The 14,346-nt window shown below is 41.6% G+C and overlaps 1 protein-coding gene and 1 pseudogene across 1 annotated transcript in view; one reads left to right on the forward strand and one right to left on the reverse strand.

Annotated features, from left to right (window-relative positions):
• LOC138005813 (uncharacterized) overlaps positions 1-3,123 on the forward strand; it is a 5,327-nt gene extending 2,204 nt beyond the window's left edge. Inside the window, exons 2-4 of the mRNA XM_068851993.1 lie at positions 544-615; positions 1,231-1,390; positions 2,374-3,123. Coding sequence (XP_068708094.1) covers positions 544-615; positions 1,231-1,390; positions 2,374-3,025 — 884 coding nt within the window. The 3' untranslated portion in view covers positions 3,026-3,123. The remainder of the gene's footprint in view (positions 1-543; positions 616-1,230; positions 1,391-2,373) is intronic.
• A 4,595-nt stretch (positions 3,124-7,718) lies between these two features.
• LOC138005814 (uncharacterized) lies at positions 7,719-9,599 on the reverse strand (annotated as a pseudogene).
• Positions 9,600-14,346: the final 4,747 nt, after the last annotated feature.

Here is a 14,346-nt window from a genome sequence, read left to right on the forward strand (position 1 = left end):
TTTAGTCCTAAACGGTAGAAATACAGTACACAACAAAGGAGCCAGAGCTAAGATTTGTCTTACTCCGACAGTTTCCTTTACATCTTATTTGCATAGTTAACCGGCCTCTCCTCCTTCGTATCCGCTTTGAGTCCGAGGTCCGTGATCCAACCGAGGGAAAAGGTACGATCGTGGAATCTACTTACCCATCTAAAGATGTGTCAATCCTCATTAATTCGAATCTATACCGCTGAACAGAAACTTAACAAGTATCTGCTACGGTATTCGAAGTACCACCTCAGAGTCATTAATTTTCTTGTCGGACTGGAAGATTAGGACTGGACTGGACTGAAAATTATTTTATTAGGTTAAATCCTCTCAGTTTTCCCCAGGTTTTAAATGCATCCAGTAATCAAGTACTGGCTAATTAGCTGGCGAACACCTGATGAATAACATGTTGATATGAGATCAGAAGATATTAAATGCACTTGACTTTCCCAAAAATTAATTGGATTTTGAAAGATTCATGACGAGAAAAGCTTTTTAACGATTTACGTTATCTAGAAGCCGAGAAAGAAGTCGACAGCACAGACACCTCTGAGAGGTCGGAGAAAGACCCCGTTAAACGATCATTCGGTAAGTAGAAAGCATTCACTATTAACGACATTTAGCTTATCGTACGAGCAGTTCTAACTAGTTTGGCTCTGAGCACCTGCATTTGTAAATAAAAGTTCTCCTCACGCACATGCTAAAAGAAACTTGAAAAGTTGCCGCTGACACTAACAACTTGCATGTTAAAGGCTAAGATTTATATACTGGGTCGTGCTCAGGGCGTAGCCGTGGGGGTCCTTGGGTGCCCCCCCCCCCCCACCCCTTTGTAAGTCTTTTTTTATGCAAATGACCTACAATATTCAGGTGGCGCAAGCGCTTGAATCTTGTGAGTACTCTGAGTACTCTCTGTTTTACACAGTGTGACCCTCCCATTGAAAAATCCTGGCTACGCCTTTGGTGCTTGTTCTTCGCTCGATTGGTATAGTAGCACCCATCACGGTCCTAGTCTACTGACTAACCTGCTCTCAGAATAAATTTCAACAAACCCCTCTGCATGAGTGGTGGCGACGTTTTTGACTGAAATAATGGTCTTATTCTAGCACTTACCCGGACATTTTAAGCGTACAGAAACGTTTACCATATTGTCAACCTTGTCGACTAATTTTGTTTTTTTCGTTCCATTCTTTGGTTTGGTTTCAGGAGAAGGGTTTAATGTATTGAATAAGCAAGCGGAAAAGGCAAGTTCGATTTACAAATGGCTTAAAGAAAACTGGAGAAAGTTACTTGTTATCATCGTGGCACTATTTGCTTTAATATTTGTGGTGGGCATTTACAGAAGATGTTTCAGTTCTGACTCAAGGTGAGAAACGAGTTCTCCTTGTTTTCTAGTTAAACCCCCCTCTCAACCGGTTTGCACCGCAGTGACTACTACAGAAGAGCATGGAGCTACCGTCATGGGTTCAATTACGGACGAATTAACCCTCGGGTCTTTTTAATAAATGAGTAGAAGCAGCATCCTTTGTGAAAACAGCTGGAAATTGCAGGGTGGCTGTGCAGCTCCAACACGGAGCTCTTTCCGGTATTGCACGGCTGGTTATTGACTCGGACTCGATTTTAAAAGGGAAACAATTCTGTCATGTAAACACTCACTTAAGTTGAATCAACTTGGGGAGTTACGCTCGTAGCAGCGAAAACTCTTATCCACTCACATAAACGGGGCCCAAGTATGATACGAATTGAAAAAGAACCACGCAGGCGATGAGGCTTGTGAATTTCCCGATATACAAAACCTCAAGCAAAGTGTGAAAACGGGAACTTAGAAGGCGCACAAACTGATAAAAGCGATAATAAGACCACCAAGCCCTTCAAAGAAACACGTTTTTACTGTCAAACAATACAGCAGAAGCCTAGGTTTCCGATTTAGGGTTAAAATATGTTTGTTGCACACGAACAGGAAATTTACACACGTTCTAGACACTCACTGGCAGTCAGTTCCACTAAGTATCACTATTTCAGTTTTTAACTTAAAGGTCGAAATTTGTTGGACATCATTTTCAACGAAGAAAATTCATGGGAACGAGGTTGATTTCGCATATTCGTCAGTTTAGCCAATCGTAGGCAGAACCAAGAGCCATAATTAAAACCCTTTCGAACTTGAAATGATGTGTGTTTCCTAATATCCTCACGCAGTCGTCTTTGGATCGTCGATCGTCCCTAACCCTTTACCAGTGGGGTATTTGAATAACTACCAAGAAAATCTGCGATTTCCGCCCTTCAGCCATGTTTTCTTACGCTGAAAATCGTCACTAAGAAGTCTCGCGTTTCGTTATTTTTTGCATTTAGTTCTTCTGGAGACGATGACGAGCCCGGCATCGTGGTAGTCAGGATGTTAAAGCCCGAAAACAAAGAACGAGTTGAATGTTTGGACCCAGTTTTAGCGGAGGACACCTCTCAAAGAAGTGGCGGCAGCGCGGGGAAGAATCAAGAAGGTCCTTTGGCTATTCAACGCAAAACTCAGTCTTGGAACGAAGATTGGGATAACACAGAAGTCATGATGACAAATGGCGTAAAACGAACTAGAGAGCCCTCGGTAAAAGGAAGCGCACAATTTCATGAAAGCTTCATACCATCTTCAAGACTAAGAGAAAGAGATATTCCTGAAGCTTCGTCACAAACTCAGATCCAAACCCAACAATCTATAATAGTTGATATTCAAGGGAATAGTATTCCTATCTCCGGATACACTGCATTCCAGCAGATTCAATTCTCCATGTTTTACTTTAATATTGTTCGTTATCTTTTGGAAATAACAGGAACTGATCTTTTCAGCTTAATCAGGGGTACTAAAGGGAGCATAAGTGAAGGGCCCTTTCCATTCTACGAGGAGATACCATTGGTCAAAGTCTTGGCAACATCATTAGCTGGGAGATATCGGGATGATTATCTTCCTACTGCAAAGACAACAACCAATATTCCACTGACTATCTCCCTGTGATGAAAATATCGATATCGACTAATGACCCAACAAAAATAAAACATGAACTGTGGATCAGCGATACATATAATGTGAATTTCGTATAATTGTTCAGTAATCCTGAGGCCTTGTTTTCAGTGAGTGGTCTGAGTATTCAGAAGTCCATTTATTTGTGGATTAAATATCTTGATTAAATATCCTGATTTATCAACTGACAATTGTTTCGAATTCTCCGTGTAAATGGACAAATTGTTACTCCATAATCCAATGGATCCCCGTAATCCATGCAGAGCTGTAGTTTTCTTTATTGAATATAGTTATAACTTCGGCTTCAACTGCATGAGGGTTGGACTTGACACTTTCCCAAAATGTCATGCATACTTATTGTGGCCGATACTCGTGAGTCATGAAAATGGAAGGGTAACAATAATCCTTCTGTGAAAATGGCGGCTTTGAACTGCCTTTCCGAAGGCATCTTTTCACGTAAAACGAATCTTGAGGGAGAAACATTGGCTGATAGCAAGGCCTGATAACCGCAAGTGATTTCCAAAAGAGTACAAAAGGACTCTGCCACACTTTGTTGATGTATTGCCTCTACGATATTTAACATCACAGTTGCTAGGCCGAATGCCATGGATTGCTTTACTTGACTTGTCCCTCGTGGTCCTCAGTACAGTTGTACATTGTGTACGTGCTATTTGGTGATGGCTTTGGCATTGTGGAGACCCTCAAGCAAGGAATCCAATACGTTTTAATTCATAATATGACTCGAATATTACAGAGCAATCGAGCCATGCTTACGATTTCCTCTTAAGGACGGTGCCTACCAATTCAAAGGTATTTTGGCCCCAGTTTACGATTGTGCAGGAACTGTAGATCTTAACAAGTGTTATTGAAATCGAAAAAGAAAATTGGGGGTAACCACGCATTTTTCAAAGATAATTGATGAATAATATTTGTAAAAAGCTTTATAATACAAAGCAATGTATGGCGTTCTTTATCAAATGGAAGCTTAATTATCTCTCAAAAATGCGTGGTTACCCCCAATTTTCTTTTTGGATACCAAGATTACTTACTAAGATATACTTTCTCGGGATAGTTTTAAACCGCGCAAAAATGTCACGGTATCAGTAAGCATCACTGATAGGAAATCCGAGTATCTCCAGATGCGCAGAATGTATGCGCAATAACAATAGTAGGCACCGTCCTTAAATGTTCTCTTAAGTTGAAGATTCAAGTCTGTACAAGAACCTAACGTAAACCCTCAATAAATTATTTGACTTGAGTTCCTGAATTTGGACTTAAGTCGTGAATATTGTTTTTCGTCTCGTTTGTAGATGTACACTGTAAGCGGTGACTTCGTAAAGTGGTTTTAAGGCCACCACGATCGGGAAGAAGGACACTGGAACTCGTTTCTCGAAAGTCTCGAAACTTTACGGGCATTTTAGAGTGTCACAATTCCTTTTGTATCTCAAGAACGGAGAGGACTTAATCCGTCAAACTTCACAATTATTTTTCTTTTTGTTACCTTGACAACATATTAAAAGATCGGCCCTCTAAAACAAGCGGTTCGCAATTTCACAAATCAATGGCTTTTCGGGCCCGAAAAGGTTTCGGGACTTTCGAGAAACGGGCTCCCTGCCCCGAAACCAGCGTGCGGTCATAACCCATGAAAATTTAAGGTGGATGCAAGTGAAACTATGCGCTTCCGTGAAGCGTACATTGGGTTGCCTGTGGTACGTGTTACAGAAAAACAGAAGGCACTGAATTGTGTGGTATTGAACTGCAGCATTCCAGTTAAATTTTTCAAGTCGGGGGTCATTAACACCATTTGAGGGGTCACCCAGATGCCGTGCAAGCAGAGGCCCTTTTACTCACACGTTCACACTTTGAAGTATTTTGTAATGTCCTGTCCTATTTTGAGGTCTTTTAGTTTTTTAACCTTTGGTAATAAATTCAGTTTACAGATAACAAAACACGCTCTTGAGTAAAATTCACTCGTTTCTTCTTTAAATAAATAGTCTACAAAAAAATTAATTGCAAATTGCTCTGACGGACGTTTTCCTGCATCTCATGCATGTCTTGCAGTTGCACTAAACAAAGGTTTATTGCACACACTAAGACCTTGTTTCCGCTTCATAATTCCTCTTCTTTTCAGTCTAATCTGATACCAGGTTAAAACATTTTTTGGCTTTACATTTGCACCAAAAAGTACCGTAAAAGCCGGGAGTTAACAGTAAAAGACAAGGCAAAAGACAGTTAAGCTCGCATATTACAAAACATGATGAATTCATAAAGGCCACCTCTTCCAGCGAAAAACTTATTGAAACAAACAACATATTTGCTCTTAGAAGCAAAAACCTCTTCCTATTTCATGGCGTGCGTGGAGACAAGAAACTCAAACGTGTCAAATTACCATGTTCGCAACAAAATAAATTTCAGGTTCAAACCCTTTCCTGAAGAACCTTTTCCTTGAATAATGGAGCACAAAATAGTCGACAAGCTTTCTTTCAAATAATTCTTGACTGTCACATTTCCAATTATTTTTTTACCTGAAGACTGCCAGACAACAGAAATCACAGATCCACTTAAGGTGTTCGATTCCTTCTCTGCCTTTGTTGAACCCATAAGTTACCAGATAATTTTCCATTTGGCTTCAGTGTTTTACATAACACTGCACTCGTGATAAAATGTTAGAAATACAGCTCACTTTGATTTCGGCTCTACGGGCGAAAGAGGCTGGACAATCTGCGAGTCAGCGAACTATGCGATTTTCGCATTTAAGTCTAAGCACCCATATCAAAAAGCGCTGATAAACAGTTATTAAGTCTAAGCACCCATTTTAAAACGGTTAGCTTTGAATAATTGTGTGGCTCGCATGTTGACTCGCATGGCTCGCCATGCTGGCTCGCAGCCATGGCTCGCATGACTCGCATGACTCGCTGGCTTGCACATTGCTATAACTCCGGGCGAAAGACTGTTGTCGAAGTCCATTATTCGTCGCTTTTAAGATTCCAGAAATTTTTTTCCACTGCCTGTCTTTTTTATGCAATTGACCTTCCATTCTTGAGCTCCATAAGATACACTAAAACGCCATTCGCATTAGAATGACTTTCGACGCCATTGCAGGTTAATTAAATGTCCTCCTATGTCCACCAGAGAAATCTACGCATTACCCCAACCCCCTCAAACCTAACAAAATACGCACAGAAGACACTACAGGGACAGGAAAGACTTTTCATGACACGGAAGAAAGTAAAATAAATAAAAATTAAAAAAACAACAAATATTACCCATTTTCCGACTGGGATTGCCATACTGGCAACCCAGTAAAAAGGAAAGAAATAGGGAGGCCCAGGGAAGGCTTTTTCTCGGATACTCTACCAGGAAGGGTTGATCTTGATAGAAACTCTCAATATGCGATTAAGAAAGTGCAAATGCCGTGATCACATTTAAAAGTACTTTTTCACCTTTTGGGGTTCTATAAGGATCAATGAACTTATTTCATTAAAAAAATTATTTAAAAAATATTCCGTATCCCGGCAGTCCCCCATTCCCCAACGAATATCTCGTGTCCCCAATTTTATTTAGTAAAAATACCGCATCCTGACAATAGAGCCTCAATCTCTCGTTGATTAAGATTTTTTAATAAACAAAGTCATTTTTAACCAATACAATACAATGCACTCTATATAGCTGGGGAGAAATTCGAAAGAAAAATCGGATACATGAATTAACACAATTCTTCGGTTCCGGTTGCGTTTCAAAAACCGTTACGTAACTTGACTTGCATAATACATAAATGTAGTGCATTGTAGAGACCGTTTAGGATTTAAAGTACGTTGCGCTGGTTCAGTGTTTTTGGTAGCTCTCAATTATGGACTGAATAAATAACATGCACCAAACATTTCTGGATTGCACACATGCAGAGAAATGCAAAGTGTATTATTTTGTCATTGCGGGTTCATTTGACTGAAAGAAATGTTTACCTTTTTAAAGTACGGGTTCATTCGAAAGATTACAGTGATCCTCCCACGTATCTGGACAACATAAGTAATTGTCTTTTATAGACCCCTGAAAAATTCAGGCGAATTCAACGCGATTCGAACCCATGACCTCTGCGATCTACCAGCTCAGCTATGAAGCCACACAGTTCTTCGGGTGTCTTAAATTGTCCAGATATAAGTGTGAGGATTACTTCAATCTCTCGTCTTCAACCCGCATTTCAAATACACATTTCTTCAGTCATTCATCATTCCTTACGCGGGAACACACGAGCCCAATAAATCTTTGGCTTGATGATTTGTAATTTTCCTTCCAGGTCTGAATGTCATTGAATAATTTCTTGTATGTCTTTAGCATTAGAATTTGTACTTTAACAAGATGTGCTTCGTAGCGTTCAATGTGATATCTAGATTTGGGGCTCATTCTGTTTCAAACTTCTGGACTTCTTCACAAGTTAATCCCAGAACTTGTTCTATAGCTTTTGCTGTCTTCGATAACAATGTATCTGACTTTTGCTGCTTTGTTGGTGGCTCACTGGGTGAAGACTGATCTTTCTCACCTCTCTTTCTTTTGTTGTCTTGTAGTAGATGTCCCATTATTTCATTATGATTCTTGACTGTCTCACACTTAGTTTGAAGTCTTTCACCACTAATATTTGAGTCAGCCTCCGTGGGTGATTCAGTCGGTGTTTGAGGTTGTTCTTCTACTACTATGTCGCTTGAGCCAATGTAACTTCTACGTTTCTATCATCATCGTCATCATTGCCACTACAACCACCATGGACAAGTTCATCGTCACATTGATGGACAGGTTCATCTGCATCATACTGTGATAGTTCATGGTCAGGTTCATCATGGCAGTCTGATACATGTAGTTCTTCTGTCCCTTGTTCTGGACCGACTTCCATATGAGTATCATATCTGTTATCGTCACCTGTTTTGGAATCTGCCATCAAGTCAACCAAGCAGCACGTTTGGGGTCTTTCCCACATACCACTTTCACCTCTCAGTTTTGCTGCAGGGATCTTCACCCTATCTTGTAAGCATTTGTCCCAGTAGTCTTCTAGTTGCTCTTGCTCTATTGTTATAGAAGTTGAACGAAAGTGTTGTAGGTCTGGTCGCTCTTGTCTGAAGCATGCTGCCTCTGGCCCATCAAAGAATTCAATGTGGTTTTCCATCTCTTTCCACCAGACCCCCTGTCAGTGGCTTTAGAAAATCGGCAATAAGCTTTAGCTGGGCAGCCCAGTCATCCGCATACTTCTCTAGCTCGCTTTTGAGAATCACTGTGTTGGCCAATTTGGGGAGTGATTTTGCCATTTTACTGATTTCTCTTTCCTCCTTGAGAACAGAGTCACTGCCATTGTTTGCTTTCTCTGCTTATAAGTGTAGTATTGCATTTGTAGGTAAATCTTCAATCCTTTTGCTCCAAGTTTTCATTGTTATGTCTGAAAAATTTTCAAACAGCCTTTCAAACATTTCTGCACTTGTAGATCTGTGAGAACTATTCCAAGCAGTTGACTGGAGTGGGTAACACAGCTATGGAAGTACAGGCCAAACAATTCCCTGTACGTCGAAGCAATTGGTGGGGTCAACACTTTGCGGCATAGACATGCAGTTCAATGCATTGAACTGCATGTCTCCAGCAGAGATTATGCAGGCGAAGGATCATCTTGGGTGATCTTGCTTCATCTTGTGCATAGTAGATTTCAATCATTTCACAAAGGGTGACAAGGAGCAGTCTAATCTGGCAATTAGCGAGTGGGTAAAGGGAAATGGTAACATAGATCAGGTTTTTCTGTAATCCACACCCCTCAGTTTATCTTTGCTGTACTGAATGGAAAGAATTTCCTTAAGTTTAATGAGTGTATCAATGTCAGTGATGTGATGTGGGAGCTCTTGTAATATGTTCTTGATGTGATTCATGGAACAGTGCAGGGCCTCAAAGAACAACACTTCATACTTCTTTAAGTTGAGTTCTTCAACGGAGACATCCCTATTGTGAAGGAGGGCTGCGGAAGCCTTGTTGTTCCTCCAAGCATAGTGAACAATTCCTTTTGTAATTCATCTTGTTTGCCTTTGGCAGAACTTCCTCTTGCTTGTAGCTCAGCTTTCAGCTCATAAACTTTCATATCTCTAAAAGGGTGTAAGCTTCTCTTTCTTCCAGCTGGACCAGAAAGAACCAGTTGCCTTTTGCTCTCTAGTGTTTTATACTTTCTTTGTAGACTATATCTATAGGCAAGGTTATGGCTGGAGTTGATGTTACCATCACAGCCTGGGCAGCCATAGCTTCCCCCATGCTGAGTACCGTCTTCCATTTCAGTGGCAGGGTTATCCCCATTCATAAATCGTATGATATCCCACACTTCAACACCAGATTCTGTCACTGTAGCATTCTTTAAAGCCATGAGATCTTGGTGTGTTGGGATAAATTTCATCTGGTCCTCTACTGCAGATCTGCTTTGGCCTAAAATGTACAGCTGTGGTTCCTCTACTGTAGCTTGCACATCTACATCTTTCCCTTTCTTCTCCAACATTTCTTGTCGTGTCAAGTGAATGGCAGGATCATAAAGTTCTCTGAGGCAAAACAGCATGTGACCATAATTGGCAATGGTTGAGTGGTCATGCCATACAAGTCAGTGCCCTTTTACGCTATGTTTTTAGTGTGTTTCTCATTTTGTTGATGTCATCACCTACTTCTTCATGTATTTTCTGAAGCTCTTCATTTAGTTGTTCTTTAGTTAACTGATTGTAGTAACTGTCTTCTTTGATTTTTAGTAAATTTTTGTTTCTGCTCAAGGCCTCTTTCCTTATGTCCTGGAAGGGGATTTTTCTGGGCTGGACTCCAATTTTCTTTTGCACTACTTCACCTTCAGTACTGATTTGAAATCTCTGTCTCTACTACTGGAACACCAACATTATATGTAACGACCGTTAAGTGATTTATCATAAGAAGCCTTTTGCTTGCAGTTTTGCGTTTTAGAATATTAAGCCGGTATTTAAATTACCTTTCGAGTCTTTCCATCGTCTTCCCCCAAAGTCCCCCAAGGGAGCGTAAAGAGCCTTTAGCAGGATACGCGAGGTAGAATTATGCCATATTTGTAGATATGATGCAGCTTTTTCAGGCGACAGTAATCACGACATTTCTTCGCAAGCAAGTAACTTACGTTGTTTTTTGTTGACATAAGAGAAGCAAGTCAACGCCGAAGTTTACGTTTTTTCAGCTTCAGGTTTTCTCAAGTTTCTTCAAGTTTCCAGCTTCAAGTTTTCAACAAGTTTTTTCTTTAAGTGTTTTTAAAAGAAGTGTTGAAGTCAAGGAGAGACTTATATTTACTCGAACTGAAGCGTAGTAATCATTTAAGAACTGTTGCGGTTGTAAGGTCTGTTTTGCCAGGAAGATATATTTTGTCGCGGTATAATTAAGTTTATTTGTGAGTAAAGTAAAAAAAAGTAAAGTGGTACATTTATATAGCGCCCTTATCACTAACGTCTCAAGGGCGCTTTACAATGATCAATTTACCCCCAGCGGACTGGAAGAATATACAGGCGCAAATTGCAGCCGCTTCTAAGCAGTCCATGCATGCTGGTACTCATTTTACCGACCTCGGAAGGATGGAAAGCTGAGTGAACTTTAGCGGGAAAGAAGGTCGCCAAATACTCCAGTCTCGGCAGAACCGGGAATGGAACCCGGGACCTTAGGGTTGGAAGGCAGAGATCTTACCACTGCGCCAACCCCTCCGCTCTGAGCTCTGAGTCCTGGCATAGTAATTTTATCCCAGTTTAAGATAACAACTTTGGACGATTCTAGCGTTCGACATATTCCAGCAGATATATTGATCTACAGTTCGTAGTATTATTAATACTTAAAGAAGTACTTATTTTACCGTATCATATTTAACTATCAAAGTAAAATGGACATTCCCGTAGAGAATTTAAATGCTCAAGAACATTTTTCGCTATTTAAGTGCAATCCTACACATGTTGATTATGAAAATGAAATTAGTTGACAAGCGAGCAGAGATCTATTGGCCGATAAGAACGAAATGACGGATTCATTAGATTCAGATTCTTCAGAGAAACAACATCGAAGTACAGTTAGAGCCCGAACCCTCCCTGAAAAAGGTCAGGCCTATGAAGAGCAACGTCAAATAGAAAGAGAAAAAGAAGAAGATCGCGTTATTAAAAAGTTCAGTCGAGCCTACGCAAAATGGGAAGCGCTTGCAACAGAAATTGAATCGTGATTCGCTTCCAAGACCTCATTGTCACTAGGAGAGAGGAAAGAAAAAATTAGGAGTCTAGATAGTCTTTGTGAAGACGTTCACAGTACTTATGAGAAGCTACGACGAGTTAAAACACCAGATCAAGCAATTATTTGCAAGGTTGATACCTGTGATGCACGGACGAAAAGCCTTCCCCACAAACTTTACCCACAGTCAGACTTTGTAACAGAGCTATCACGCGATGATGAAGATAATAGGTCAATTCGAAGCACAATGTCTTCAAGGTCAAGGGCTAGCACTAAGTTTTCGAGAGCATCCTCCCTCATCAGTTTAAAGAAAGCCGATGTGGCTGCAGAACTGGCCGCGAAAGAAGCTGAATTTAATGCTCTTCAAGAGCAAGCGCGACATAAGGAGGAGACAGCGAGAATGGAAGCAGCACTCGCATGACTGTAGGAAAGCGGAGTTGCAACAGATGGAAGTGAGAAAGCAAATGGAGACGGCAAGAGCAAGGCTGATGGTATATCAAGAAGTTGAGGAAGCAGAAGAAAATGTCGACCCAGCTGAAGATGATCTCTTACAAATCCCTTCCACCCAGTCACAACCTAAGACGACGTCAGCCCCCTTCTATCAATCAGCACCAGTGGAACATTCAACTTAAGTCAGTGCAAATGCCTCAAGAGCAGAACCTCAACCCATTCCGCTACGGTCTCAAGGCGTAAATCTTCCCCCACACCATGGTCGAGAGATTAATCAACAATCTTGTTATTCCCAAGAATTTACTCCAAAGGAGATACCACCGCTGCGATCATCGCCGCAATAACTGATTCCGTCAGTGTAAGTCGTCTTCCGGTACCCGAGCCGAACGTCTTCAGCGGTGAACCTATAAAGTATCCAGATTGGAAGTCCTCTTCCGCGCCCTTATAGACAGAAGGAACTTACCTTCAAGTGACAAGATGTACTACCTAAAACGATACGTGAGCGGATCTGCAAGAGAGGCTATCAGTGGACTCTTTCTGTTGAGTGCAAGTGCATGTTGTCCTAAGTAGCGTACGTATGTATATATGGAAAGAACTCAAGTGAGGCCATCGCTACTGTGTGCATGTGATGGATGAAGAACCTTCGCTGATCCACAGCATCAGGAACTTCTTATGCAACACCCAAGGACAGAGAAAAATCTCTGACCCGGGTGGGAATCGAACCCACGACCTCCGGATTAGATTACCGTTGCTCTACCGACTCAGCTACAAGGCCAGACGGGAGCAGGCGGTGGGAGTTTGAGGACAAATCGGCTCGGCTTAAGCCAAGTACTAAGTGCAAGTGCGTGTTGTCCTAAGTAGCGTATGTATGTATATATGGAAAGAACTCAAGTGAGGCCATCGCTACTGTGTGCATGCGATGGATGAAGAACCTTCGCTGATCCACAGCATCAGGAACTTCTTATGCAACACCCAAGGACAGAGATCAGCGAAGGTTCTTCAGTCGGTAGAGCTACGGTAATCTAATCCGGAGTTCGTGGGCTCGATTCCCACCCGGGTCAGAGATTTTTCTCTGTCCTTGGGTGTTGCATAAGAAGTTCCTGATGCTGTGGATCAGCTAAGGTTCTTCATCCATCACATGTACACAGTAGCGATGGCCTCACTTGAGTTCTTTCTTTCTGTTGAACTCCCAAGAAGCCTACGAACGCGCATGGGATATCTTGGATGAGAGATTTGGTCACCCGTTTATAATATCTAAGGCCTACAGAAACAAACTACAGAGATGGCCGAAGATCGGTACCACAGACCACCAGAGCCTTAGGAAATTTGCTGACTTCATGTCAAGCGTGGAAACCGCCATGCATGTGGTCCATGAGGGCCTTGATGTTTTAAACGACTACGTAGAGAATCAGAAGTTGCTCCTCAAGCTACCAGACTGGCTCATTTCTCGAGGGAATCGAAAAGCCAATAAGCATCTGAGAGAAGATAATACTTATCCAGGCTTCAAGATGTTTGTTATCTTCATCATTACAGATGCTGAGTTAGCAGGTAATCCAATCTCCTCCTGCAACGCTGTGAAAGAAGCAGAAATGCTCGAAAATGTACGTAAGGGACAGAGAACCAAAGATGCTAAAGAGAACAGGACTACTTTCTCTATTAAGACAAATGAAGAAGATGCTAAGGAATCGAATGGAATAGAAAACCAGCAGCTCAAATGTACCTTTTGTAAGAAGACAGATCATCAGACTGAGTTGGATGGCTGTTCGAAGTTTAAGTTCGAGACACCGGCAACTAGGATGACGTTCGTCAAAGAAAACAGATTGTGTTTCGGATGCTTAAAGAAGGGTCACGCATCTAAAGATTGCCGAAGGAGGTTGACTTGCTCTACTTGTAACAAGAAACATCCTACCTGTCTTCACGAAGATAAAAGTATTCAAGCGAAGAGGAAAGAAAGAAAACTAGGTGACTCCGCATGCGTTCCTGAGTCAACTTCCTGCGCCTTACAAGGGGTCTCACATACCAGTACATCAATGATAGTTGCTGTCTGGCTATCAACAAGTTCCAGACCCGACAAAGAAGTGCTGTCATACGCCATGTTAGACAACCAAAGTGACGCCACATTTGTCCTGGATGAGGTCTGTAGTGAACTCAGTGCTGAGGCAGAGCCGACGAAACTTCGACTGAGCACCATCACAAGTCAAGAAGAACTGGTCAGCAGCCAAAGAGTGAAGGGTCTGCAAGTCCGAGGGTACAATACCAACCTGAAGATTCCTATTCCCATTGCTTACACAAGGACAATGATTCCCACCGATGAAAGCCACATACCCACTAAATCAGTTGCCAAGAATTGGGATCATCTACGCCCAATAGAAAACGAAATGCAAGATCTCTTGGACTGTAACGTTGCATTGCTGATCGGATATGATTGTTCTCAAGCACTGACCCCAAGGGAAGTTATCACTGGCAAATCAATCGAACCATATGGGATCAAGACAGATCTCGGCTGGAGCATTGTAGGTACCAGTAATGTGAAGAGTGAGAGATCCCTTTGCCACAGAGTTGCTGTAAAGAAAGTACCTGTTGTAACAATGAAGGACATTGTAAGAGTCCTCTAGTCTGACTTTAAGGAGCACAGGGATTCTAAG

This window comes from Montipora foliosa, chromosome 6 (genome assembly GCF_036669935.1).
Source record: "Montipora foliosa isolate CH-2021 chromosome 6, ASM3666993v2, whole genome shotgun sequence".
NCBI lineage: Eukaryota > Metazoa > Cnidaria > Anthozoa > Scleractinia > Acroporidae > Montipora > Montipora foliosa.